This window comes from Exophiala mesophila (assembly GCF_000836275.1).
Source record: "Exophiala mesophila strain CBS 40295 unplaced genomic scaffold supercont1.6, whole genome shotgun sequence".
Lineage (NCBI taxonomy): Eukaryota > Fungi > Ascomycota > Eurotiomycetes > Chaetothyriales > Herpotrichiellaceae > Exophiala > Exophiala mesophila.
This window is the reverse complement of record NW_015622509.1, coordinates 313,576-340,458: the sequence shown is the minus strand read 5'-3', so window position 1 is coordinate 340,458 and position 26,883 is coordinate 313,576. Positions and strand designations below refer to the sequence as shown.

The 26,883-nt window shown below is 51.1% G+C and overlaps 11 protein-coding genes across 12 annotated transcripts; 5 read left to right on the top strand and 6 right to left on the bottom strand.

Annotated features, from left to right (window-relative positions):
• Window positions 1-273: 273 nt before the first annotated feature.
• Window positions 274-2,702, bottom strand: PV10_08043 (uncharacterized protein). Its single transcript, XM_016373015.1, has one exon. It carries the CDS (start codon window positions 2,696-2,698, stop codon window positions 1,835-1,837), a length of 864 nt encoding a protein of 287 aa, XP_016219926.1. The 5' UTR covers window positions 2,699-2,702; the 3' UTR covers window positions 274-1,834.
• Window positions 337-2,004, top strand: PV10_08044 (4-hydroxybenzoate polyprenyl transferase). Its single transcript, XM_016373016.1, has one exon. The coding sequence runs from the start codon at window positions 529-531 to the stop codon at window positions 1,807-1,809; it is 1,281 nt and encodes a 426-aa protein (XP_016219927.1). The 5' UTR covers window positions 337-528; the 3' UTR covers window positions 1,810-2,004.
• Window positions 2,703-2,919: 217 nt separating the features above from the next.
• Window positions 2,920-3,655, top strand: PV10_08042 (Grx4 family monothiol glutaredoxin; the record flags this gene model as incomplete). Its single annotated transcript, XM_016373014.1, has 3 exons — window positions 2,920-2,946; window positions 3,014-3,299; window positions 3,405-3,655. The coding sequence occupies 3 exons, from the start codon at window positions 2,920-2,922 to the stop codon at window positions 3,653-3,655; spliced, it is 564 nt and encodes a 187-aa protein (XP_016219925.1).
• Window positions 3,656-5,925: 2,270 nt separating this feature from the next.
• Window positions 5,926-7,300, top strand: PV10_08041 (uncharacterized protein; the record flags this gene model as incomplete). Its single annotated transcript, XM_016373013.1, has 2 exons — window positions 5,926-6,185; window positions 6,244-7,300. The coding sequence occupies 2 exons, from the start codon at window positions 5,926-5,928 to the stop codon at window positions 7,298-7,300; spliced, it is 1,317 nt and encodes a 438-aa protein (XP_016219924.1).
• Window positions 7,301-7,522: 222 nt separating this feature from the next.
• PV10_08040 (tubulin beta chain) lies at window positions 7,523-9,654 on the bottom strand. Its single transcript, XM_016373012.1, has 8 exons — window positions 9,498-9,654; window positions 9,347-9,370; window positions 9,266-9,291; window positions 9,174-9,215; window positions 9,065-9,119; window positions 8,865-8,997; window positions 8,491-8,813; window positions 7,523-8,440 (listed from the first exon to the last, which is right to left on the bottom strand). The coding sequence occupies exons 1-8, from the start codon at window positions 9,507-9,509 to the stop codon at window positions 7,709-7,711; spliced, it is 1,347 nt and encodes a 448-aa protein (XP_016219923.1). The 5' UTR covers window positions 9,510-9,654; the 3' UTR covers window positions 7,523-7,708.
• A 278-nt stretch (window positions 9,655-9,932) lies between these two features.
• PV10_08039 (1-pyrroline-5-carboxylate dehydrogenase) lies at window positions 9,933-12,090 on the bottom strand. Its single transcript, XM_016373011.1, has 2 exons — window positions 10,399-12,090; window positions 9,933-10,348 (listed from the first exon to the last, which is right to left on the bottom strand). Exons 1-2 carry the CDS (start codon window positions 11,984-11,986, stop codon window positions 10,188-10,190), a joined length of 1,749 nt encoding a protein of 582 aa, XP_016219922.1. The 5' UTR covers window positions 11,987-12,090; the 3' UTR covers window positions 9,933-10,187.
• Window positions 12,091-12,510: 420 nt separating this feature from the next.
• On the bottom strand, window positions 12,511-14,048 carry PV10_08038 (uncharacterized protein). Its single transcript, XM_016373010.1, has one exon. The coding sequence runs from the start codon at window positions 13,829-13,831 to the stop codon at window positions 12,512-12,514; it is 1,320 nt and encodes a 439-aa protein (XP_016219921.1). The 5' UTR covers window positions 13,832-14,048; the 3' UTR covers window position 12,511.
• Window positions 14,049-15,283: 1,235 nt separating this feature from the next.
• PV10_08037 (uncharacterized protein) lies at window positions 15,284-17,560 on the bottom strand (the record flags this gene model as incomplete). Its single annotated transcript, XM_016373009.1, has 2 exons — window positions 15,284-15,447; window positions 15,508-17,560. 2 exons carry the CDS (start codon window positions 17,558-17,560, stop codon window positions 15,386-15,388), a joined length of 2,115 nt encoding a protein of 704 aa, XP_016219920.1. The 3' UTR covers window positions 15,284-15,385.
• A 1,106-nt stretch (window positions 17,561-18,666) lies between these two features.
• PV10_08036 (uncharacterized protein) lies at window positions 18,667-19,879 on the top strand. Its single transcript, XM_016373008.1, has one exon. It carries the CDS (start codon window positions 19,028-19,030, stop codon window positions 19,583-19,585), a length of 558 nt encoding a protein of 185 aa, XP_016219919.1. The 5' UTR covers window positions 18,667-19,027; the 3' UTR covers window positions 19,586-19,879.
• On the bottom strand, window positions 19,773-21,093 carry PV10_08035 (uncharacterized protein). Its single transcript, XM_016373007.1, has 3 exons — window positions 20,744-21,093; window positions 20,360-20,669; window positions 19,773-20,245 (listed from the first exon to the last, which is right to left on the bottom strand). Exons 2-3 carry the CDS (start codon window positions 20,600-20,602, stop codon window positions 20,183-20,185), a joined length of 306 nt encoding a protein of 101 aa, XP_016219918.1. The 5' UTR covers window positions 20,603-20,669; window positions 20,744-21,093; the 3' UTR covers window positions 19,773-20,182.
• A 1,459-nt stretch (window positions 21,094-22,552) lies between these two features.
• Window positions 22,553-26,692, top strand: PV10_08034. 2 transcript variants are annotated; one of them, XM_016373005.1, is made up of 4 exons: window positions 22,553-22,784; window positions 22,841-22,937; window positions 23,040-25,329; window positions 25,380-26,692. In XM_016373005.1, the coding sequence occupies exons 1-4, from the start codon at window positions 22,731-22,733 to the stop codon at window positions 25,849-25,851; spliced, it is 2,913 nt and encodes a 970-aa protein (XP_016219916.1). In that variant the 5' UTR covers window positions 22,553-22,730; the 3' UTR covers window positions 25,852-26,692. The 2 variants fall into 2 exon arrangements, with proteins under 2 accessions (XP_016219916.1, XP_016219917.1); XM_016373006.1 differs by having other exon boundaries at window positions 23,040-26,692.
• Window positions 26,693-26,883: the final 191 nt, after the last annotated feature.

Genomic DNA, 26,883 nt, shown 5'->3' with positions numbered 1-26,883 from the left:
CATATATAAATCTCTATAGAAATTAAAGGCAGAGCATGGCATGAGACAATTTACGTTGCTGTGGTGTAGATATAGGGCAGCAACCATTGAGGTCTCAAAGAAGTTAGTCTCGGGTACTTTTTATATTTTAGTCAGTGATTTCCATGGTCGGAAGGTAAGCCGTGGTGTGGCTTCAAAGTGGCTGAAATACCCATTATTTTTACGGGAATACAGTATTTTTACAATACACAAGCATTTCCGTCTAACATCTGTGGCGGGAAATTCCGGGGACAGCTGAAAGGTCAGGACGCCTTGGTTTGCTTTGGCGTTTTGCTCCTCGTCCCTCTTCCACATTTCGCGTATTATTGTTTTAATCTGGTCAGGGATTTAGGGACAAGAAGATCGCAACCCCTGTGCTCTATTGTGCACGGTCAGCACACTATGAAGCAGTTCGTCAGGATGAGTGAGCAGTAGTCGAAAGCAATCCGTCGTATCCTTTCTCAATTTTCAAACTCATTCCATCCTTTCTTTCATGTCCCCATCGAGACCATGGGGATCACCAATACCCTCTCAAATATGTTGACAACCAGCAGACCAAATCCTACGCGAGTACGCACGTGGCGTAGGCTACAATGCTTAGGGATCTCGCAGAATGGACATCATTACAGACAATCTGCTACATTTCAGCGACCGTTGAGCTGCCAGACTTCTCGCATCAAAGCGAGGGCTCTTCAAGGCTCATTTAGGCCTTCAGTCGATATCAGGCACCTCACCACTTCTCCGATTTCTGCGTCCAACTCGCTCACAACAGACCCGCTTTCTTCTGTGTCAGATTCACCAATGGTTTACAAACCACCGACCAAGGGGATTATCTCCAAGCTTCCTGCGGCGTGGATACCTTATGCCGAGCTGATTCGTCTCGACAAGCCTGCCGGGACATATTATCTTTTCTTTCCCTGCCTGTTCTCGACTCTTCTGGCAGCTCCAATGGTAACACCGATGGCCTCTCCACTTGAAGTTGCCACATCGACCGCTCTTTTCTTCACCGGAGCTTTGATCATGAGGGGTGCCGGCTGTACAATCAATGATTTGTGGGACCGTAATCTGGACCCTCATGTTGAGCGAACCAAGCTACGGCCAATCGCCCGGAAGGCTGTCAGTGTCCCCAAGGCAATGGTATACCTGGGTGGACAGCTGACGGCTGGCCTGGCTTTGCTCTTGCAGTTTCCGACATCTTGTTTTTTCTACGGTGCACCTAGTCTTCTTTTGGTGGTCATCTATCCTCTGGCGAAACGAGTGACGCATTACCCACAGTTTGTGCTTGGATTAACCTTCTCATGGGGGGCAATCATGGGTTTTCCCGCTCTTGGGATCGACTTCCTTTCCGATACCACGGCCTTGCCCGCTGTTGCGGCCCTCTACTCCAGTTGCGTGGCTTGGACTTTGGTTTATGACATGATATATGCCTACATGGACATCAAGGACGACGCCAAAGCCGGCATCAAGTCGATAGCGCAAGCGCACGAACAGCATCCCAAGACGGTTTTGTCCATCTTCTCCGCCACTCAGATAGGTCTGTTGGCGACAGCTGGTTATTTTGCTGGTGCCGGCCCCGTTTTCTTCATCGGAAGCTGTGGCGGGGCAGCCCTGACCCTGGCAACGATGATTCGTCGGGTCAACCTGAAGGATGTAAAGGATTGTTGGTGGTGGTTTGTTAACGGGGCCAAGTTAACGGGCGGAACCATATCGTTGGGGCTTTTAGGTGATTATCTGTATCGACGTTCGAGGGAGGTGCCCACAGGTATGACAGCGACAATGGACATGTCCTAGTCCAGCCTGTTTCAGGAGAGTGTGCTCAGCCACCATTGGTAGTACTCTCCTGTTGTACGATATCTAGTTGTAGATGATGTTCCAAATGGTGAACAAGATCCCTCCAATCCATCATGGCACCATCTCCAACATCCCCACAGGCAAGCTCTTTCTCCATGGGCCGCAAAACGGTGACCCATCCATCCTCTCCTTGGCCCCATTCGTGCTCAAGGATTTTGATCTGTTTGCTGGTGATTGGATGTCGCCACATGGCAGTGTTCATGGCAGGAGCCACAAATATTCGTTTCCGTCGATTGTCGACCAGGCCTGTTGTATCCCATGCTCTAATAACACTCAAGAGCAACCCATCACTGATCCCGTTTACCATTTTGGCCAGAGAATTGGCGGAGAGGGGAGCGACGAGGAGAACGTGTGCCCATCGCCTAAGTTCAATGTGTAGAATCTTGTCGCCCCTCACCCACGGCTTTGACCATTCGTCATGATCATGGTACAGGCCGTCGACGTTGTTCAGCCGTAAGAGTGAGTCCAACGGCGGCTGTTCCGGCGCTTGGCCCTGCAGAAATTCCTCGGCAGAGTGAGTAATGACAATGCGAATTGACACACGGGGGTGTTTCGCCAGTGCCTGTGCAATCAATGGGATCTTGATGGTTGCGACAGAGCCACTGGCGGCAAGTAGTATGTGATGCCTGCCATCATTGGCATGATCAGCTGCGGAGAAGCGTTCTGTGGTGGCAGCAGAGGCCATAACGACCAGGTTGAGAATTGACTGCCGGTCAAGACTAAGTGTATGGTATCTTTTGGAAGATTTGAGAGCTATTTCATATAGAGTGCGAGAATCAAAGACGGAGAGATTAAATGATGGTCTTAGCGACAGATTAACATCAAACATGAAATGGAACCAAGGGGAGATGTTCAAAGTCTGGAGAGACGACGAATGAATTAGTCAACATTTGACATCATTCGCCATCGCTCCTTCTCCAAAAAAAAGAGCGCACTTGCGCCAACACCAACTACCAACTGACCTCATCCCTCGCCATCAACGTCTTCACTTTTCGTCTTCTCAGGTGCATGTCAACTAGGTCTTAAATACTTGCAGCGTGTTTGATCACCATGTTGACTCGAGCCCTCCGATTACCGGTTCGTGTCCTTTGACTTGGATGAGTCAATGTCAATTCAAGCTGGCTAATCGTCGCATTGTCTACAGGCTCTTCGAGGCTCCCTCACCTCCCTCCTTCCCAACTCTACACACGCCTCCCTCCAGCCGGTGATTAACCGCTCCCTCCTGCAAACTCGATTTCTTTCCAATGAAGTGCGCAGCGCAATCGACAAGGCTGTTGCGTCGGCGCCGGTCGTGCTGTTTATGAAGGGTACTCCAGAGACGCCACAATGTGGATTCAGCCGGACGAGCATCCAGATACTAGGCATGCAGGGCGTGGATCCAACCAAATTCACTGCTTTCAATGTGCTTGAAGATCAAGAGCTGAGAGATGGTAGGTTTTATTGTGCTACAACATGTGCAAGAGGGCAAACTCAGTGGCAGCTTCATGAACAAGTCAAGTGGCTAACTCGAGCCCCTGCACCGGGCATTTGAACAGGAATAAAAGAATACTCGGACTGGCCTACGATCCCACAATTATACGTGGACAATGAATTCATTGGTGGTTGTGATATTTTGATCAACATGCACAAGGACGGAAGTTTGGCTGAGTTGCTGGCGGACAAGAATGTCCTGGTTCTAGAGGAGGGGGAGGGCGACATCGAAGGCGAAAAGGCCGAAGCAGTACGCAGAGCGTCTGAGCAAAGTACTGGAGGCAGAAGCAAGGATGCCAAAGGTGAGAGTTCGTAAAGTGAAGATTGGCGACTTGATTGGGAACATATTATACCAGGGCATGTCTTGTTTGTATGAAATTTGAACATGTAAAACCACTTGAACTGATGGAATCGGCACAATAACGAAAGTGTTGGTATAAAATGTCTAAGCTGCATATCGAGACAGACACGCAGGTCAATAAAAGCTGGCCTTGTGCATGGAAGACTATAACCCTAACCTATGTGGAAGACTATGGTGCTAAAGTCGAACAATTAGCAGGACGTGGCAGTGGCAGTGGCAGTGGCAGTTGGCCGAGCGGCGTGGCTTCTGGGCTTCTGGGGCTTCTGGACTTCTGGAGTTGGCAGCTGCCACGTAGCAATCTGTCAAAAGTCATCTCAACCTTGGTTCGACTCATTCTCTCAATTTCTATCTCACTCTCCCTCTCACTCTCTTAGAGCCCAACTCTACCTCATCGAAATCTCTTACGTGTCTACGGAAATCACAGACCAAATCCAACAACAATCATGGCCACACTATATGCCCGAGTACAAAGGACAAACTCGCAGGTACTCCATACAGTCACAACATGTCCAACCCCGGTTCCCAGTTTCTCAGTTTCTCAGCCGCCCACCCAACTTTAACTACGTCCAGCTAGTCTCTGATGCTGCAAGAGCTTAATGCTCATGGCTCGCTTTACATCCCTGCTACTTTGATCGACACGCTATCACAACTCTGGTAAGTTCGGAATCACCGTCAACTCCAACACGCGCCTGATGCGTTGGCAATTTGGTCTTCCTCTCACTCACCTTGTTCAAGCTATTCTCCATCCAAAGGCCTCACAACCTCTCATCCTCTTTTCTACCTAACTCCAAGCTTCCTCTTCTGCCACCTGTCGAATCACTGTACTCTGGGTAGCTTTCTCGCTTTGCCATGGCCGTTTGACCGTCCACCACTGCCTCTGCAGTGCATCATCGTCATGCCCGCTGTCGACATCTGCAGCTGCCCGTCGCTCTCTCCTACCGGTTGATGAGGTCCCACAGACCTCTCTCACATTCGTTACACCTCCTCTAGACCTAACCCTCACCAAGATCGACCTTGATCTACTCCTCTATCAGGCTCCTCCTTCAGACCCTCATCTAAGACTGGCTTCATCTTCTCCGCCACTCTGCTTTCTGCTTCTCCTCTACCACTACCAGCCTGTCCCCGCTTCTCCAACACCCTCTGCTTGGGCTTTGCTTTTCTCGTGACCCTTCTCTCGGCCTCCTCCGTTGCCATCGCCCTGTTCCTTTGGAGGATCGCCTCGCCCACGTCTACCGGTCCAGCACGGGTCTTCACCTGACCACCGCACCATGTGTCAGAGCAGAATAAGCACCATTCAACAGCCCCAACTCCACGTGTCCTGCGACCACTTTTCCAACCTATCATACCTGTCCTGCCGTTATTGGCTACAATAAAACGGTGCTGGACGAATAGGACATTTTGCGCAAAGCCCCATCTCTTCCCATTCTCCCACAGTCAGGTACGAGCCCGAGACTGCAACTTTCCGCCCAGGCAGTCGATGTCATAAAGCCACACCATCTGTGTCGATGAGCTGACACCTCTTACAGCTACCCAAACTCCTGCCGTATCTTTGTTACAATCATTCCCAGCCCTTTGCACGCTGGTCCCATTTGCCTGCCTACCCTCAGTCCCTCGTTTCCCACGTCACAACCCGCCGTCCCAAGTATATACGCCTATTCACCACCTTCACCACCTGTCTCGCAGCACGACTCCTTCGCCGACCTGTAACAACACTGTCCAACTGCGTCCCATTGCCGCTTCACAAGGTGCTTGTCTCCTAATTCTCCCACCTTGCTTCGGAATACTCAACTGGTCGTGCCATCACTTCGGCGTTTTCCTCGCGCTTTCCAGGTCCTTGTCTGTCATTCTTTTATCCTTCAAGGTCTGTCCCTCCTGGTCGCTGTTTGACGGGAGAACCGAAATACTCGCCGACGTCAGCGTTGCCGATTCTTGCCGTCATATACGACACAAGGCGGTTGGCAAGCGCTTAATCCCCAGACGCCGCGCTAGAGGTAAATTGCATTTCACTACCACTCTTCCTTCTCCACCAATTTTCCTTTCAGTCATCGTCACATCTATAGTTGCCAGTCGATTCCTCTCTTTGATCAATCCTCCGGCCCTGCCTTCAACCCCCCCACCTTCCGACTCATTTGAGAGACCGACCACTTTTTCCCCATTTGTCGCGACTCCACTTGTCCGTGCGACAGTGAGTTCTTGGCAGCGTTTCATCAAGATAGTGCTGTGCTATGGCCAGTCCTGTCAGCCCGAGTAGGGATCGGAATCACCCTCGTTCCGAGCCTCTTCCTCCTGGCTACCTCACATCGATATCTACCCGGAGACGATGGAATCAAGCATTCATAGAGCTGACATACCTGTCTCGGCAGTGGCAGTGGTCCGGACCATCTCCTCCCCTGTATTCCTTTTGGATGGCCTCCTCAGAAGTTGATCAAAAGTTTCTCGGTTATTTCGCAAAAGTCATTACTACTGATAATAATTACCTCTCCAGGTAAGTTGCCAAGTGCCATTGTCACATACTTTTATATTCAACTGACCATCACCAACAGTTTCTTATTTCGCGTGCTCGGGCTATCAGTCATCCTAGCCGAGAAGCTTCTGCGTGCTCGCAAAGCCAAGAAACTCGATCCTGTGCGAGATCCGCGAGCCCGTCACTTGATTCACCATATCCTATGGCTTGCCCGCGAAGGATTGATCATGGTAGAGCAGTACGTGCTCCCCATGGTCGGTCAGCACGACGAACTCCGCGTCTTGTCCCATAAGCTGGTCGCATCATTCTATCATATCTTTGTGCTTTTTCACAATGACCCGCCCGTCAACAACCGGATCAACCGTTCTCAATCCGGCTCATTTTCCTTATTCCCAGACCCGCTCTCGCCACGCCTCTCCAAAACCTCATCTCGAGACCCCACGGTTCGGTCTCCATCAGGTCGCCAACGTTCCCCGGCTATCAGCCTCGGTGGGCCCGTTGGCGGCACGGTCGCAGGAGCCAGCGCGACTGCGCGAACACCCCCTGGCCTGCCAGTTCCCCTGACTGCTCCATACCCGCATTCACCAACCAGTGTCAATGGCAACGGCACTGCAACCTTTCTTCTCCCCCTGCAAGAATGGAGACCCTTTGCCACAAGAGCCTTCGCCACGGCAAACGACCTTGCTGAACAGTTGCTTCCGGGCTCTCACCCTGTGCGTCTATCTGTCAAGGTCGAGTACGTTGCATACATCTATGACTGCCTCCATGAAGCCGAGGCGAGCCGCAAGATGGCCCATCTGGCCATCCGCCATGTCTATGAGGCCCAAGAGGGCATGGATGACGATTCCTTCGAGGACGCCGCCGAGATGGTGGGCATTTTGGGCAAGATGATGAAGAGGGGCCTGGGAGGTGGTGGTAGTTCTGGCAGTCAGCAGGCGATGCCTCAACAGGTTGGCGATCATGACTCGGACAAGGCTGCTCGAGGAGCTGGCTTCAATAGTCCCGAGGGCGTCGTTGGTTCTGTTGGTGCTCCCACAGGTGTCAGTCCCATGGCCCCGGGTCGTTCACGGCCGAAACCTGGTTCCGCCCGGGGCGGTAGCGGAAGCAGCAGAGGCCCAACCACCACCTGGGTCTGACAGACCGCCCCCCAGCTTTGTCGTGGCTTGGATCTGTACGAGTATCGAGCATAGAGTCGAGATCGTTTGTACATCGACAGAGATAGACCTTGTATAGCCCCACCAGTGGTGAAAGACCCTCGACTTGAGGGTCAACCGTGGTCTGAAACACTCGGACCATGGAGTAACAGCCTCCAGACAACTTGACTTGTACAGCACACAATCGACTTGTCAAAAACAGGAGACTCTTGAATCTGAATATGATTCTTGGCTGATTTCTTTCGCCTACGCTAAACATTGCAGAGTGCCCTTACGAGCATCTCAGAGACTCCAATATTGTGTGATTGAAACAAGGGCAACGGTCCCATCGTGCCTAGACACTTGTCATGACGCTCCGTCTACTAGATCGAAACCACTCCGACCCAATCCTTACTGCTCCTCCTCCAGAGGCGCCTCCTCCTCACCGTATTCCTCTTCGCCCTCGGAGATACTAGCATCCTGGTATTGTTGGTACTCCGAAACAAGATCGTTCATGTTGGACTCGGCCTCGGTGAACTCCATCTCGTCCATGCCCTCTCCAGTGTACCAATGCAAGAAAGCCTTTCGTCGGAACATGGCAGAGAACTGGTCACCCACACGCTTGAAGAGCTCCTGGATGGATGTCGAGTTGCCAACAAATGTCGATGACATCTTCAATCCACGTGGGGGGATGGAGCAAAGGGCGGTCTGAACATTGTTGGGAATCCATTCGACGAAGTAGCTGTTGTTCTTGTTCTGCACGTTGCGCATTTGATCCTCGACCTCCTTCATGCTAACCTTTCCGCGGAAAATAGCCGAGCATGTCAGGTAACGACCATTGCGGAAATCGGAAGCGGCCATCATATTCTTAGGGTCGAACATTTGCTGAGTAAGCTCTGGCACTGTGACGGCGCGGAAGGAATAGGCACCACGACTGGTCAAGGGGGCAAAGCCAACCATGAAGAAATGAAGACGTGGGAATGGGACCATGTTGACTGCGAGCTTTCGAAGGTCCGAGTTGAGTTGGCCGGGGAAACGCAGGCAGGTAGTGACGCCTGACATGACAGCGGAAACGAGATGGTTCAAGTCGCCGTACGAGGGGTTGGACAGCTTGAGGGTACGCATGCAGATATCGTAGAGGGCCTGAAAAATGATCAGTAAGGATGATGATGGCCAGGAATGAATGGATTTACCTCGTTATCGATGCAGAAAGTCTCATCAGAGTTCTCAACGAGCTGATGGACAGAGAGGGTAGCGTTATAGGGCTCAACCACGGTGTCAGAGACCTTGGGGGAAGGGACGACGGAGAAGGTGGCCATCATGCGGTCAGGGAACTCTTCTCTGATCTTGGAGATCAACAACGTTCCCATGCCAGCACCGGTACCACCACCTAGAGAGTGAGTGATCTGGAATCCCTGCAGGCAGTCACAGCTTTCGGCCTCGCGTCGAACGACATCGAGAACTTGGTCGACAAGTTCAGCTCCCTCGGTGTAGTGACCTTTGGCCCAGTTGTTTCCTACGAAGTGTCAACTAATCTTCGATCCCGTGGCGGAATATTGAGTCTTACCAGCACCGCTCTGGCCGAAGACAAAGTTATCAGGGCGGAACAGTTGACCGAATGGACCAGCACGGACTGCGTCCATGGTGCCAGGTTCGAGATCGACGAGGACAGCACGGGGAACATATTTGTTGCCGGATGCCTGAGCCAGGTTAGAGTTGGAGATGGCGATGGCGGGAGATAGAGGATGGAGGCCAGGGAAATCGTACCTCGTTGAAGTAGACGTTCATACGCTCCAATTGAAGGTCGGAGGTGCCATTATAGCTGAGAATGTGAGCTGAAAGGTCCAAAAGGCTGAAGTAAGGATGTTTCTCTTACACTCCAGAGCCGTCCAGGCCATGCTCCCCGGAGATTTGTTGCCTATGATCGAGTCAATCGAGTTCGAATCGTCGCGTCGGTAGAAGTCTTACCAGAAGGCGGCACCGATTTGGTTGCCCTGAATAAGTCTGGTCAGTTGAGGGTGATGTCAAGGACAGGCAGTTGACACGTACACATTGGCCGGTCTGAAGATGAACCTGTGAAGAGAAAAGAAAGTCAGTGTCTGGTTCCTTTTAGAGACTTGAGGTTGACGATGGTGGGGTTGAGACGACAAAGGGGTAAACAGGCTGGAGACGCGTAAGTGATTGGGGTGAGATGACTTACAATCTCACGCATATTGTCGAGATGAAGTGGAAAAGGCTACAGTGGATGGTGAGAGGGATGAAGATGAGATGGAAGGATGTCGAGGTCGAGATGCAAGAAAGAGGCAGGTTGCAAGTGAGGTGCGGTGGTCCAAGGTGGTTGTTGGTTGTGGGTTTGGTTTGGAGGCGTGGTAGGGAAAGGGGATTTGGGTTTTGGGCCCATCAACAACTTGGGAGCGTGCCAAGCCCTGTCTCTCGCGATAGGCGGTGAGGAAGCCGCTAACCTGATTGTGTCAAATGAGCATTCTGGTTTTAGCGGCTCCTGCCTAGACTGAGAGGGGCAACTTTCAGTAAAACAGCGCGGGGGACTTTGAGACTAGACTGCTTTGGGACATGGCACGCGTCAAAATGGAAAGACATCAACAAACCCAATAATGGCTTGATGAACATCAAGCAATGAACATCAATAGCAATGGTCTATTACATCAGGTCATACCATACTCCGTACCTATGTATAGATACCCTTGCATCGGCTTGGTGTTTCCCAAGGATTCTCAATGCTAGGTTACAATTCCTGGGGAAATGGTGTGATTACGCCTTTAGAAGAAGCCTCGACTTTTGGGTGTCTGATGCAGACGCGGAATCATTCCTCGTACCATCCCATCAACATGACGCCGTGAAACATCATACATGAACAGTGCCTGCTCGACATCTAAACTTGGTTCGAAGGGTACTCAACACCCGAGATGGCCAGCGTCTCCTCTTTCAGCGACCTCATGCTGACAAATCGTGATAGAATGGATGCGGATCCTGCCTTGTCGTTTGTTCCTGACGCTCTGGCACCTCCAAATGGTTGTTGGCCAACGACAGCACCTAGACATGGTTAGCATGGATGTGTTCAAATGGTTATTTGCAACACTCACCGGTGCTCTTGCAATTGATGTAGTAGTTTCCAGCAGCATTTCGCAAGGCTTCTTCGGCATATCGAATGGCCGCTCGGTCTTGAGCAAATACTGCTCCGGTAAGACCATAGTCGCTGGTGCTGTCCACCAGCTTGCAGGCCTTTTCAAACCCATCTACTGCTGAATCATCATAGACATAGATGGTCAAGATTGGTCCAAAGAACTCGGTGCTCAAATTCTTGTGGGCAGGGTTCGAGGTGGCATATATTGTAGGATGTATGAAAAATCCCGTAGAATCATCGTACTTGCCGCCAGTGATCAATTCGAGTTCCTTGTCGTTCTTTGCCGCGTCGATAACACCCGACAGCTTCTTAAAACTGGCCTCGTGGATGACGGGGCCGATGAAATTGCCAAAGTCTTCTGGAGATCCGACCTTGAGTTTCTCCGTTTCCGCCTTGATCTTGGCCTTGAAGTCTGACCAGACCGAGGCGGGAACGTAGGCTCGAGAAGTGGCACTGCATTTTTGTCCCTGATACTCAAAGGCACCGCGGATGGTTTGGGCGACGGCATTGTCGAGGTCAGCACTGTTATGAATCAGGTGGAAATTCTTGCCACCTGTTTCGCCAACGATTCTAGGGTAGCCCTTGTATCTGCCTTCGCCGATACCCTGGCCAATCTGTGCGTATAGTTTGCGGAAGACGGCGGTGGATCCGGTATAGTGTAAAGCGGCGAACTGTTTGTGGTTCAAGACAACCTTGGTGACTTCCTCAGCATCGCCCGGCACAAACTGAATGACGCCAGCAGGAAGACCGGCCTCCAACAAAATCTGATGAACCAAGTAGTTGGACGCAATGGCCGAAGGACTTGGCTTCCAGAGGACAACATTACCCATCAGAGCGGGGGCGCCAGGGAGATTTCCGCCGATGGCGGTGAAGTTGAATGGAGAGACGGCGTAGACGAAGCCCTCCAATGGCCTGTACTCGACTCTGTTCCAAACGCCTGGAGAGTTGAAGGGGGGCTGTTGAGCGTAGAGTTCCTCGGCGTATCTGACGTTGAATCTCAAGAAATCGACCAGCTCGGCGGCGGCGTCAATCTCGGCCTGCCATGCGTTCTTGCCTTGACCTAGCATGGTTGCGGCCATGATCTCATATCGGTATTTTGTGCTTATCAAGTCGGCAGCCTTGAGGAAGACGGCAGCTCGGTCGGCAAAGGGGAGGGATTCCCAAGCGGGTTTGGCGGCAAGAGCACCGTCAATGGCTTTGGCGACGTGATCTGAGGATGCATTTGAGTAGCTGGCGAGGGTGGTAGCATGGGAGGAGGGGTTATTCTGGGTGAGGATGGAGGAGGTTGTGATGGGTTTGCCGGAGATGACGAGGGGGATGTTCAAGGGTGCCTTTTGCTGCAATGCAGCGACGGCGGCAGCAAGGCCGGCTCGATCAGGCGAGTCCTTTGCATAGTGTTTGTTTGGCTCGTTGCTAATGTGAGGAATCTTGAAGGCTGCCAGGTTGGCCATGTTGGCGGAGGATGAGTGCAGTTTGCGTGTAAAGGTGGACGCTGAGGAGGGGACTGCTTTGGGGAGGGAGAACAGACTTCTGGAAGGAAGGGCCATGTTCAAATTGGACCAGAGAGCAAACGAGACAGCCAGAGAAACAAGGACAAGGACAGAGCAAGTTGGAGATGATGACCTCCCCTCTCGTCATGCGTCAGTCTTTTTGGGAGGCTTTGTAGTCGCCAGACGATGACCGAATGAATTGGCGATGTCATCGGCTAGGCACGGTTTTGACCGGCGGTCCAGTGGGTCTGATTGCGGGGTTGACCAATGGGAGTGCTGGGTTCATCGGGAGGTCGTTGCGAGATGTTGGTCTTGGCACATGTGCAAATGAAAATACGGGCCGAGCTGGCCGAACATCCATCGTACATGGGGACGACAGACGCTTGCGAGACGGGGATAATTGAGTAATGGCATCAAAAGGGCAAATAAAGCCCTCTGTTCACAAGGCGTGCACGGGGAAATCCGGTCTGTCAGGAAGAGGTTGATAAAGGAGGTGAAAAAAATTAGATTGGGTCTATTTGTGGTTTATATTCATGATCAATGTTCTCCTTCACCTTGCTCTATTGCGCCCAGCGCAAAGTCTCAACGCTTTTGCATGGCAAAGGGGCAACCTATATTTGCTTTGGTTTCGAGGTGCTTAACTGTCTCCCGAGCCTCTGCTCGACCCTTGCCTACGAAGACTGAGGGACCGACATCATCAACGACGAATCCTTCTGGATGGGTACCTGCATCACCAGGAACGGCAATTCCAAGAACTCGAGACATGAGTGCGCCAGGTCCCCAGCGATTCCACAAAGTGGGCTTGACATATACAGGCTTGGTGTCCCACGTGACAATGTAGCGTCGACCAGCCTTGTCAGGCTTCTCAGTCATAATCGTATCCTCCATAAACCATGGTCGAGGGAGGGCGAGGTAACGCAGGAGAACTCTGCGCAAGGTCATGAAACCATTTAGAGATGCCGTGTAGGCAGGCGGGGCCTTGTCAAACATGATGGCCTCTCTCAATCGATCGTCGAGCGGCGCACTGACCATCTTCTGGAGAACAGAATGCGCGAACGTAGGTGCGTTGCATATCAAAAGGTCGCGGGTTTTTACAGCAACCTCATAGTTCGTCACATCTGGCACCATGTACTCCTTTTCGTAATCCTTGAACCATGTGTTGAGCTCACGATAGAAATGAAGGCCATCCTTCCACCCGGACTTGGCACTGGGCAGCACGTCAAAATTGATCTGCATGGATTCTCCCATGTACTTGTGGAAAACACCCATGGCACAGATTTCCAAGTCAGTGAACTGTCTCCACTCGAATCGGTTGACCCACTCGACGGGCTGGTTCATAAAAAGCGCCAGCGTATAGAGCATGTCGTCGTTGCTGATCTTTCCTTGTCGGATGTAATGTCCATGGAGATAATTCAGCCTTGCAAAAGCATTATTGGCCCGTTCGCTGTTTGGCTCCGCGGACATGATGTCAAACAGAAGGATGGTCGTGTCTGCGTAGCGCTTGGGAACGTTCTTCTCGGCAGAAAGCTGCGTCGTCTTAAAGAGCAAGCTGCTAATGGTGGGAATGCCGTAGGTGCGAAACAGGGCAAACTGCAAGCCTTTGGTAAACAGGGCAGGAAACTCGAAACAGCTCATTGAGTCAATGATCTTGTGCGCTTCCACGACCGTCATCCCCTCATATGACGGATTTGTGGAGGATCCATAGTTGTATTTGGCTTGAATATTCTTCAGGCGACGGAATCTCAAGGCGGAGCAGAGGAGGGGATATGCCACTACAGCGGGCAGAAGATAGTACGACCACAGCCAGGAAAGGGCGGATAGATGTTTCGAGGGCGAGGCTGCGAGGCCGGATAGATGTTGAGCGGAGATGTTGGAAGCTAGTCTTTGGACTATGTCAGCCATGTTGAGGTATGGTATGGAGCTGCAAGGCAGCGAGCCACGGGGTGCCTGGAGTCCAAATCTGATTATGATACTAGGTATTGTTGGAAGTAGTACTGGTAAGCAAACAGGCGGCGCCTTGTGCAATGCGGAGAAGACTTGATTCCTCCTCCAGGAATTCAGGTAGAGGTCTGAAGAGGAAGAGAGGGACGGAGACGGCGATGGAGATGGAGATGGAGATGTCTCTGTGGAAAACGAAAGAGTAACATACTAGGTACTACAAGATCATTAGGGTCAGTAATGTAAGAATTATTGGTCATCATGCAACTCTTTAGGCTTTTAAGCAGTCAGCCTTCCAGAAGCCACGGACAACGGACCTCGGAGTTGCAACATCGATCAGGCGGTGCCGTGTGTGAGAAGTGTGGTGTGCGGGTATCCTGGTGGGCGTGTGTGGATGTCAGTGTGTCGTATCGTATCTCAGACAGGATGATGTGTGAGGCCGAGGCGGCCGGGGGGAGAGGGGGCGGCTAGAGGGTTCTACTCCGGGGTGCCTTGGCCTTGGTAGCCTTACTTTGCCAGGGGCTGTTATGCCCGCCGAGTTGCCTATCCACTCAAATCCCCCCCGATCTCTGCCTAACTTGGTTAGCAACTTGGGTCTCACTGGTGCCGAGCACGGGTGGTTGCTTTTCCAACACCTACTCCGTACATAATTCTGCATGCGATGCTCGTGCAGTTACTAGGTAGGTAGGTAGTATATTTATGATAGGTCAGGTTAATAGGTAAGTAGGTACCTAGGTATTCTTTATTCACTAGCACTGTTAGGCTTCAGCAAGTATCTCGGGGCTGGGCAACGAGGTACCTTAGATACTACCTACCTTAGGTACTTATGTCTATGTGGAAGCAGGCTCATGCCCGCCCTTACGTACCACAATATTCTGTGAGTACCCAAGGTGCCTAAAACCTAACTTATTATGTGCATCCTATAAGCCCGAGGGGCCTAGGCGTCTCAGCAACCAGTCAATAGAATTGCATACAATGTCATCCGCCAACCTCGTTCCCAAGCCATGTCACGCCCGGTGGAAAAGTTCCTCCGTGCTTCGTCTTACCCGACATCCAACACGACGGAAGCACTGTCGGTCTCACCATTCAGAAGGGCTAGCATCTAATGCATTCCACTTGGTGTGCTTCCTGGCCTGATGCTGGCAGTTGTGTTACTGACCAATGCCAGTGATTCGCCAGAGGGACAGTCTTTCCACATGTCGGCAAATGCCTCTACATCCAGCAAAAGACTGACCATCAACCGTAATTGGGCATTGAAATCCCTGTGAGAGCACTTCTCCTAGTTGCTATAAGGTATGGTGAGTTTTCTTACACTCTAGCCCTATGTGGTTTTGTTTCTGCAACCCTGGTCCAGCCCGCATCGCATACGCATACTATACGACGCTCACACCAACTGCCAGCTGTGCATGAACGAGTCTTATGCAGTTTCCTTTGTCCAATTCACAACTCCGTCCCAAGCCATGCCTATCTTGTCCCCAAATCCTTGAATGTGTAGAATGCTCGCTAGTTGGTCAACCTTCACATGGTCTCTTCTCCTTTGGCCAAGGCAATCGCTCGAGCGGCCGCTTCCTCGAAAGAATCTGATGTTGTCATTGTCAGCATTCATAAAAACCTCGTCATCCTTTCCACGTGTTACTCACCAAATGCGTCAAGTTTCAGACCGCTCTCTTGGATTAATTTCTGTCCTTCAGCCTCACGAGTTCCTCGGATTCTCACCACCACGGGCACCTTGAGGTTCAGATCTTTGAAGGCGAGCAAGATCCCGTTGGCAATCATATCCCCTAGTGTCAACCCACCAAAGATGTTGACGAAGATGACTTTGACACGTGGATCAGACGACACAATCCGGAATCCTGCCTTGATGGTTTCCGATGTCGCCTTTCCACCTGTGTCCATAAAGTTCGCCGGCGATCCTCCACGAGCCACCAGTGCGTCCACTGTGTTCATGGCAAGACCAGCTCCGTTGACAATTGTGCCAATGCTGCCTTCTCCCTGCAGTTTAACGTAGATCATGCCCTCCTTTTCCGCCTCCACGTCTTCTCGCACCTCGGCCTTGATGTCCCTCAGAGCATGGACCTCGGCTTGCCGTCCGGAGCTTCGAAAGGCTGCATCATCAAATCCAAACTTGGCGCCCTGCACGTGTAATCTACCCTGGGAGTCCAGTGCAATCTTGGTCTGAACAACGAATGCTTCCTTTGACATGAAAATGTCCACGAGTTGGGTCACCAGTTGCTTCAAGCCGTCCTTGGCTGTGCCAGAGATCTTCAGATGTTCTGCAACACTCTCGAGAAAGTCGGCCGAGGTTGCCTCCTTTGACCCGTATGCGAACGGGAATTTCCGCGATTGCTGAAACGCAAACTCGGGGTCCGTTGATGGCGAGGCGATAACGCATGGTTGCCGTGCCTCACGGTCGATCGATATCGAGATGAACTTCTCTTCTTTGACGGTCGCCTCGTCCACGGTAGGAATTCCTCTCTCCTTCAACATGTCAAATGCTTGTGATTGTTTGATGTACAGCGTCCGTCTTTTTTGACCTCGCAACTGCAACTGCGTCGTGGCTGGCGACGACCTTGGCCGTTGCCGAAATGTGTGGTAACCTCTTCTCTGCTGTGATGTCCCACCACCGAGACTGGTGACGGTCGATTGGCCATTCGTAGTCTTGGACCGATTCGCGAGCAGCTTCTTCATTCCCTCTCCTAGCTTCTCAGGGTGATCCACCACCGTAACCCCGGCGTCCTCAAGGATTTGAATCTTTTTGGAGGCACCCGCCTCTCCAGGGGCAGCCCATGCTCCAGCATGGCCCATGATTCGACCCGCAGGGGCTTGGATGCCACCGATGACTGCCATGAAAGGCTTAGGATTGGCAGTCTTGCGATTGTATTCTTTGATCCATTCAGCTGCCTTGATCTCTGCACTGCCTCCGATTTCGCCAATCATGATGATGCCCTCGGTCTTTTCGTCTTCTGCCAATATTTGAAAACCTTCCACGAAGTTGGTACCGGCCAGGACATCTCCGCCCATGCTGATGCCATACGTCTGACCCAAGCCGGCCCGGGTAGTCGATGCAACAGCCTCGTAGCTCAATGTGCCGGACTTGGCCACGATCCCCACCTTCCCTTCCTGGAAGAATGGTAATGGTTGGAACCCTAACCGACAGCGACCCCAGGTGTTGATGATTCCAGGACAATTTGCTCCCACAAGTCGAGTCTTGGACTGGGTCCGCAGCATCTGGTGGATGCGTAGGATATCATGAATGGGAATGTGCTCCGCCACGGCAATAATGAGAGGAATTTCGTTCTCAATTGCTTCCTCCATGGCGGCAACCGTGCCATTTCCAGGTACATAGATGGCGCTGGCGTCTGGCTTGAGCTTCTCCACCGCGGCACGAACGTTTGGTAGAACGGGTAAGCCGAGATGTTCACCTTCGACACCCGGTTTGATGCCACCCACCACGTTGGTACCGTATTCTATGGACTCCTGGGCGTTCATTGTAGCTTGGCGCCCAGTGAAGCCCTGGTAAATGACACGAGTGTGCTTGCCAATCTTCAGGTTATTGATGGTATCGGCATACCCCGACCGCACAGGCGAGGAGCTAGAGAAAGGAGCGACATTTCCATATGTGCCATGTTTACACACAGAACGCAATGACGGTCGCAAGGATCTCTGTAGCCTCGGGAGTGCGATTCGAGTCATGGCGGAGATGGGAACCGCGCCAAATGCTGTGCTTGAAGCGAATGGTCAGAAATGCTGATGGAAGCACAGAAGAAAGAAATGGAGATTACGAGCGAGAACGGTGTGGACAAGGAGCTCTAATTAGACAAATTGAGCGCGGTATATCATGGTCTGAAAATAGGCTCATTGGAGGCCATGGCAAATCAACCGAGGAGCAAACACGAGAGAGAGTCAATATGGAAGACCCCGAGGTCGGCACGAGACGGGGAACCTCCAGTTGCGAGACGCACCAAAACCCCTTTTGGTTCGGCGCTTTAGTTTCCGAGCCGCTAAGGATTTTCCGAGAAAGCTGCCAAATGATTGCGAGACCGGCGATGCTTTGTACTTTGTCGGAACATCTCGTGCTTTGTGTGGACAAGCTTCGACTCCCCTGCGAATCTCGGCAGGCTCATCTAGGAATGGTTGTTCTCGTAAATGTATGGTGAGTTGTCCATAGATCATTATTGTTGAATCCAATCATAGTGCTGACGATAGTAATGCTAGATTGGCATCTTGAGTTTGACACCGTTGACAGAATGTTGTCACGTGATGGATTCAAGGTCAGACGCATCTCGCCAACAAAACCCACCCGCACCCATGAATTGGCTGCACGAAAATCCACGGCATCTATCTTCTGCCCACTCCATACTTCCGTGAAGATAATCATTACCATACGTCTGTTGCAGTTATATCTCCTGGTGGAAGGTGTCCCACAATGATGAATGGCTTCCAAGCGTGGGGCAGAGGGGTAAGTGATTTTTGTGGCTTTTGCCTGGACGTTCTCAGACTAGCACTCTGCCGTCTCCTGCTCAAAGATAACTGTTTTGGGGAGGGCCACTGAAAGATCCCCCAGGCACGCCGGGTAAGGAAGCAGCGCCATCCCAGTACCTGTGTCCCTTAAACTGAACAAGTCCAACACCCTCCATCCAGATCCGGCCGGCCCTGCGGAGTACTGGAGTACAGTGACACTTCAGCTATCCACCCCTCACTTGTCTGCTCCAACCACCAGCACTTGGCTTCAAGCTTCCACCTAAGCTTGACCCCTCGACCCTCTTTGGCGGGTCTTCGTTGCAATGTTCTCAGCGAAACCAACACCAGGGCACGGGGCAAGCATCGCCTGTCCAGCTCCATCCATTCGTCATTCATTGTCGCGTGTAACTGCTTCGCCAGCTGAAACCATTGTGCCATTCCACTCGACCGCCCGACTTTAATTGAAGGCTTCAGACCCCGAATGGAACCCCAGAGCTCTATGACATCGCCCCTCACCATCCATACCCTATTTCCTCTATCTTTTCCGAGCACATTCATCGACGATCACTGCACGTTCTCGGATCTGCTTGCTTGCATCATTGACAGGTAGGCAAACGTCGCTGATACTGGTAGCTCCAGGTGCGCCGCATCGTGCACATACTTGAAGAGCCCCCTGTCCTCTCTCCTTGCTCTAGGCTCATGGAGTCCAAAATGTCTGGCCTGCATATCGACCTCCCATCCAAGTCACAACAAAGTAAAACCAAAAAGAAAGTCGAAGTGGCCGATTCGTGGGAAGACGAAGACCTGTCTTCTCCAGTCGAGGGTGACATGGGCGACCGCACCCCAACGGATCCTTCGGACCTTGATACCAAACCAAACAATGCATCAAATCCAGCCCTCCATCCACCCCCGCCCACTCCGATATCACCTCGAGGTAGTGGTCAGTACATCGACTGGTCAACTGCATCGATGCTCGGTGGTGGCCGACCGACCCCATTTTCGCCCTCCTCCACCACTGCTTCTACCCCTTCAGACTCTGACCGCGAAAGACGACGCCCTGAGAAAAGTACGGCCACGGCCAGTCGATTGATTGCTGCAGGTCTAGGCATGAAAGCTCCCCAGAAATCAGAGGAGGCCAAGCAGTATGACCGTGCCATTAGGGAGCAGGAGATCAGGCGAAAGAACAGGGAAAAGGAACTTCAGCAAAGAGAGCGAGAGGCCGACGAGAAGTTAAAGGCCGCTGTCTGGACTGACTAAATCGCAAGAATTCAAATGGTGCTTTGGGTTTGAATCTTTGGGAGCAATGTCTCCATGTGTTACTAGGTGCTTCTGCCCGTGGGATTCCCCCACAAGCGTCGTCGGGGAGGGTTTGCAGACTTGATGTTTGGCCCTAATGCAGAGCCTATACTTCGACTCCCATCAAGTTATGACAATATAAACGTGGCACGGAACGGAAGGAATTCGGTAAATGTTTCTACACTAGGCTGTACCAAGGAACCATGTGCACTCAGGCCTCAGGTCAAGCCACACCTGTCCACCGCCCTGATCTGCAGACAAATTTTGCTCAGTGACTTCGGTGAAAACAGTGCCTTCCACCGCCTCCCAGAGATGCCTTGCCTGAGAAGATGAGAACTTGCGATCAGCACATTTCTGGCTGGGGATCTCCTGCATCTCTTTGCGGATATCCTAAGAGCACAAACTCCTCCCCAAACGCCATGTTGCAAAAGGCCCTGTTCTTCCTCGCTCCAACGCGTGCAAATAGAATCCTTGTGAGCCTTGTTGTGTCGTAGCCGTGAACAGACTCTTGTCATGTCATGACCACCATGCCTGCTCAGGCAAGACTGGCCAGGTCATTTAGAATGACCCTCCGATCTGCTCTTGGTGCACTTCGATCGAATCGCCGTCTGCCATCTCCAACTGTACGAATGGTTAGAAATATTCCTCAGGTGACAACGATGCTGGAGACGCTTTTAGGATGCCAAAGAGTACATATTCATTCATCAGGGCTCTAGATGGGACATCATATCTTACCTGTTCGGGTGTATCAATGGGTTGAACCTTTTGACCTTCAAAGAGAAATCTTGCAGATCTAATATCTTTTCCCTGTCTTTCGCAGAATGCCTTCATCAATTTCTCCAACTTGGTGCTCTTTTTGATCTTAAAGAAAACTTCATTATTGCCATCTGTAACCTTGATGTTCAGATGTTCGGTCGAGGGAGGAGCCGTAGGTGTATCAGCGGCGCCATTAGGAGATTGCTGACCGTTGTCAGACATTCTGTATGCGGGTGGTTGAGATCGACGGGACAAGTATCGTAGACCGACGTGGCACAATCAGTCAATCCTGTTGCCGGAGTTAGTAAGTGAGAAAGTGATAAGTTGAGGGCTAATCGCGACACGCGAAGTGGAGTGGTATACCTAAGGCGGGGTTTGGATATTGTGAAGTCTGTCTTGAGATTGGACAACCGTTTCAAGATGGGGAGTTATTGAGGCTGTTGGGGATGACAAGAGGAGGAGGAAGAAGAATGAAGGTGAAGAAGATGAAGGAAGAATTGAAGGAAAGGCAAAGCAGCCTCGCAGAATTATTGCGGGATCGACAACGAGTGAATAAGGTAATGATTTGGGGTTTGCCATCTGCAGATTGCACACCAAGAGGCGGCATGCAAGCGCCGCGACTGTTGACGAGTTGGAGTCACCATCAGAGTGGCGCTAGTCGCCTATCCGTCCATTTTCGGCGCCTCAAGAGGCCCTAACGCTGTCCAACGGTTGAGTCTTGGTGTAAATATCTAAGGTACCTAAGGAAGGAAGGTAGGTACCTACATAAGCTAGAAATACCTACAGGCAGCCCACCAGCTTACAACATCCCCAGTATCACCACACATCTCTACAGGGATAATAATGTCACACAACATATTACTGGGCTTTCTTCTGTACACAAACCAGCGACAACATGATTTCACTTGTCATGAGAGATTGTTCTTACTATAGATGCACCAAAAGTTGATCCATTTGAGCATCATCTTAGATGACGTCGTGGGGCAGAGCCGCTACCCAGGTATCGTAGTTATTAAATTGATGTCTTGGTTACTCTGTGGGCTGGTGATTCCATCAAGTACCGTACCTTGTAGTACCTACCTCAGGTACACAACACAACCAAGCATCCTACAATTTATGATGCAGTCAGTATCAATCGCCTATCATTAGTGACAGGATACTTCCGTCAAAACGGCATAGGCTTCTTAAATCTGATGTTTATTGAGCACCTTGTCTGCCGTCCTCTATCTTTGTGAGCAACGCCCGGCGTCTTCGAACTCTTGCTTCTTCTGTCCACCATGGTAAGTCACTTGCTAAAGCAATTACGGCTTTCGTCGATTCCTAGCACGATAGATCTCTTGGGCTTATCAAATTGGTGATAGGGCCGTCTTCAAGTTGATTTGAAGACAGATCCTCCTTGCCATTCTCGGGCTGTAAGCTACCCATCCTCGCTCTTGAAATATCTCACAACTGATTTGCATTGCCAGTGTGCTATTCAAGGTCAGGAAACTTGGTATTATCCTGCCCGCTATCAAGATGACTGATTTCCTTAGACTGTCTTCAGAAAAATAACTACAAGGAAGAAAGATGCCAGGGAGTCATCGATGCTCTGTATGACTGTTGCAACGCCTTTTATCAGGCGCACGGAGACGATGCGAGCACGACATCTTGCCCTAAGCCCAAGTTGCTAAGGCTCAAGCTACAACAGCGCAAGCAACAGTCATGATATACGGCACGCTGAGAAGACTTCTGATGTTCTTGACATATATTAGATGAGATATCACAATGTTGCAATCCGTTTTTTTCTACCTGAACCATCATCTCCTCGAGGGAGTCTGGCCAGCTGAACAGCGAATGCAAAGATGCTCTTAGGAAATCGTGAGCACGCAAGAGAACCCGTAGGATCTGAACAAACATTGAAAGTTGGGTCTGTTCCGAGACTCTAATGGATACCTGTAGACATTGAAGAGAAGGAAAAAGGATCAAGAGGACACGAAACGGTCGTTCGAGGATAAAATCTTGGAGAGACAAATGTGAATTGGAGCTAGTCTATTTCTGGACTAAAGCCACGTTTTCTTTTGTCACTATCCATCTTGTGGTCCGCCCTGCCACAGCAGTGCGGAGGAACTTTTAGTACACACACGTAGCCAACTCTCCAATTCACGTGGGTAATGACAAGACGCGTTCCAGCACCAGGAACTTGCGGTTTTCTCAAAGGAATAAAAAGGTGCCAGGGCATGCTACTATCCTGTCAAGTCCTGCCGGTGGAATTCCAAGTTGCAACTCATCCTTCCACTGATGGGACTATCTTCTGAGTTCCTCTCCTCGCATCGATTGATCAACAGCTAGGATTACACCAATCTTTCCCCCAATGGCTCCCATTACTCGATCGTCAAGGCAGGGTAACCCGTCTTCTTTCTCTGAAGTATGTATCACCTGTCCCTCGACTGCGGTTCCCAACAAATTGACTGAATCCCTAAGCGAACTCCGTTCTCTGCCGCAACCCTTTCCAAGTCCGACCGGTACAGCCAGGATGAGAATATGGTCGATGACTATGAGGAGGAACTCTTTGAGCAAGGTGTGCCCTATCATCCCGCCCGTCCCACCTCCCGGTGGTCACTCCGGAGCTCTACACCCCGTCTCAGGCTATCGGGAAGGCTAATCAATATAATATACACAGAGTCTCCCTTTCAGTCATCCGCCCAGGACATCTTACGGCCTCTACAAGACACAGCAGATCGTGTGAGTCGGCAAGTTGAGGAGTTTGCGAAGACTCTGGACCTCTTTGTGGCCGACCGAGACCCTTCTGATCAGACGCTATGGAATGATGCATTTGCGCTACTGGAAAATTACAGTAATATTGCCCTCAATCGGCTAAAGCGCACGGCTTCCCACGAATCAGACGTTCAGGTACAAAAGATCCAGCTTGAATGCGACCTCTGGATCTTGATTCGAAATTTGCTACTTACAAACTCACCTGACCTTATGAGAGAGGCGAGCGCTGCCCAAGGATCACGCCTAGGCGATCTCCACCGCTACTCAAAGAACGCTGATATCTGGGAAGCCTTTCTTGACTCCGACATCCTTGCACAAGACTATGAATGTATTCTGTCATGGCTACAAGAAAGAGAAGTCACAACAGCGCCACCTTTGGAAGAAGTGGTCCGTCTCCTAAGTCCTCGCTCGAACAGCAGCGAGGGCGTTTGGAGTGCGGGACCTCTCTATACGCAGACCGCCATCAAACGTCAAAAACGCTCGAGGCTGACATCTGAACCCCTGGACCCCTCGCTCCCGAGCCTTAAGAACGATCATGTCAGAGGGGACGGACGAGCCCTTGTAACTCAATTGGACCCGGATGCCCCCACACGCCAGTCTGCTTCACTCCAGGAACAGGATGAGAATCACGAGCAAACGGCCTGGCGCACCTATTGGGAGATGCTACGCCGTGGTCAAAAGCCAAGTTCGGTGGCAGAATGGTGGGCTGAACGCAAGGAGTCCTGGCGTCATGCAGCCCTCAATGTTGGCGGTCCTGCAACGCCAAATCTCGTCGACTCGCCTTGGCAGCGCATTTATGGCATCGCTTCCAACCCGGAATGGCTGGATGTGTGTGAGAGATTGTCACGCGAAGGATCTCTTGATAAGTACCAGAGAGCAGTTTATGGAATCCTCGTTGGCAATTTGAGCTCCTCCACGGCTGTAAGCGAAACGATCGATGATCAATTGTTCTCGATCTTCAATGCATACCTTATCGAGCGGTACGCAGCATACTGGAGCGCCTTCAAACGCCGTGTCAGTGGCTCCGAGTTGCTTGAATACCATCCACCACAGTTTGCGGATAAAGCCCTGAAGACATTTTCGAGAAAGGCACTTTCCAATGAAGAAGCGCGTCAACCACATAAATTCCTGCAATTGGCAGCAGTTACAAAAGATTTCAATACGTTCCTCCTTGAAATGGGAGTAGCCGCTGCACACACGGCACAGACGTCTGACGTTGGAGTCCGCTTGATTGACGAGTCGACTGCAGAAGGAAGTGAAATTGCTCGAATCAACGCGCAAGATCCTGACACAATAAGAATTGTGGCCCATCTCCAACTGGCCTTGCAGTGCTTGGGGCTTTTGGACCCATCATTCGCACAAAACCAGTACGAAATGGAGAACAATATCGTCAACTATATCGGTTGGCTTGAAACCCAAGGAAAGTATTCTTTGATTCCGCTATACGTATCAAAGCTATCCGCAGACCGAGGGGAGCACGTGCTGGCCACCATTCTTGTCAACGTGACCGATGATGCAGAACGTCGACAGCAAGTGAGGCTGATCAACCAGTTCAATATCAACATCTCTGCTGTCGCGTACGGGGTCTTCACTCTAGCCAACATGGATGCACTTCAGAGACTTCGCTCTGGAGGTGGCCCGCCGACTGCTCCGCGTATCGTTGAGCAAGGAGGAGCTTCTAAAACTGCAATGCTCAAGATCAGATCTGGCCTGATGGAAGGAGAGATTACCGAAGAGGACGAAAGAGCGATTCAAAGCGTGGAATGGTTTCGTCACACAGAAGCAGACCAATGGGGAACTGCGGCTTGGTCGGTTGCCATGTTATACAAGTCTTTCCTCTTCGATGGCAAATTTGCCGCTCTTAGATTGCTGTCTGAGCGCACGGAGCTCTCGCAGTATTCTTTGGATGCTGTGGGGATGAATCTCATGCTCGTCGAGGGCGATGCGATCCCACGGGATTTGTCATACAAGGACGAAGATGAAGATGAAGATGCAGGCGAGGATGAAGAACGCTTTCATCCCATCAGCCCAAGCCGCAAGCGCAAACCGTCAGCTCAGGAGCATATCCTCACGAGACAGGGAACAGATCGGGAAATGCTGGCATCAAAATCCCTGATATGGAAGGAATTGGAGCAACTTACCGCAGCAATCTACGCCTTGGATAATTTTCAAGGGTTTGTTGATAGCATCAGCGAGTGAGTGGACCAAGACTTTTTGAAGTACCATCTAATTAACCTTTGGCCAGAAACCGCACAAACTCAACCCATGTTCGGAATGTGAAACGAGAACTATCCAAGGCACTGGACCAAGTGCGTATCGCCATTGATCCCCTCCTGGATGTTGATTTCATGTGTCGACCGCAAGATGAGATGGAGGGTGTGCTGTTGAGAGAGCTACGCAATCACTACGTGCCTGACTGCATCCTGGGCTACAATGCAGTGTTTTACTACGCAGGGCACGCTCTTTCGCGGGCAAACCTTGTTCAAACTATGGAATTGGCACAGATTGTGGCACAAAACCCGACGTTGACCAATGCTTTTGTGGAAAGTGGAAGAATCCAGGAGTTGGTCAGAGTCTTTGCGTTGGACAGCCAAGCGCTTCTCCTGGCGAATGAACAAGGAAAGGGCAAGAAGACCAAGACAGACAAGGGGAACAGTGAGATTTGGTCGGTATCTTGGAAGGATCAGGGCGAAGTCGACTTGGAGGCGATGGATTGAGATCTTGTGGTTGATGTAGGCGGAACAGGCATTGCGTGGCATTGGAGCTGTTGATGATTTCTAAGAGACAATGATGTCGGGGCTCATGATCCTCTCGAGCTGAGTGTGGAGAGGATACCAACATGTAACCGGAACCGCTTGCCATCTGCAAGGCACGAAGTCCAGGCAGAATCGAAGACGCTCTGACAATGTCTGAGTCGAAGGAAAAGGGGTCATAGTGAGGCTGTGCTGTGATTGTTACGATGAAGCAAACTCAACGGTCCCCAAGGCGTTTTGGGTACGAAGGGTACGAATCAGACTAGGTTCGGCCAATCGGCAATGAATGGATGGCACAAGTATAAATTATGGATTCACGGTTGTGTACGCAGCAGTTCATCCGGCGGAAAGCCATCCAAAGCAATCATCAGGCACCATGGTGTCCAGCACAAGGGTAAGACCGCCTTGATAACGAGGTTAATTCATCTGGAGACGCTGTTGGATAGTATTGGAGCTCTAAAAGATGTGGGACACCCTCAGGCAATCAAGAGTCTGGTGGGTCGGGGCATACCCAGCGTATCAAGAGAGAATAGAGGAGGGTGCTTCAAAGGAGGATGGAAAAGAAGAACCAGGTGGAGCTCTATGCCGTGGCGAGTTTTGTCATGGGATTTGAAGATGGTGTTGAACAAGAATGGCAGTAAAGGAGGACTCATGGCGGCATATTATAGAAGTGATTTCGTGGGAGGCTCCTTGACTGCAATTATGAATACCTAGGTAGGTATCTAGGCGAGAAGGGAACCATTGAAGCGCTATAAATCGCGGGAAAATGCAAATGCTCTGTGTAGCATTGGGTGTTAGAATCGAAGAAGTTTGCCCTTGCAGCAAGCACTTTGACATTGTCTGTGATCCCACGAAGAGGATATTGCGACAAAGTGCAACTCAGATGCCGCATGCGGAAATGAATCCACATATAGAAGAAATGTCTTCCTGTACTGCCATCCTTGACTTACCGGGACTTATATCTGACTCGAAGGAGCTTATGTCGGGCATTGACAG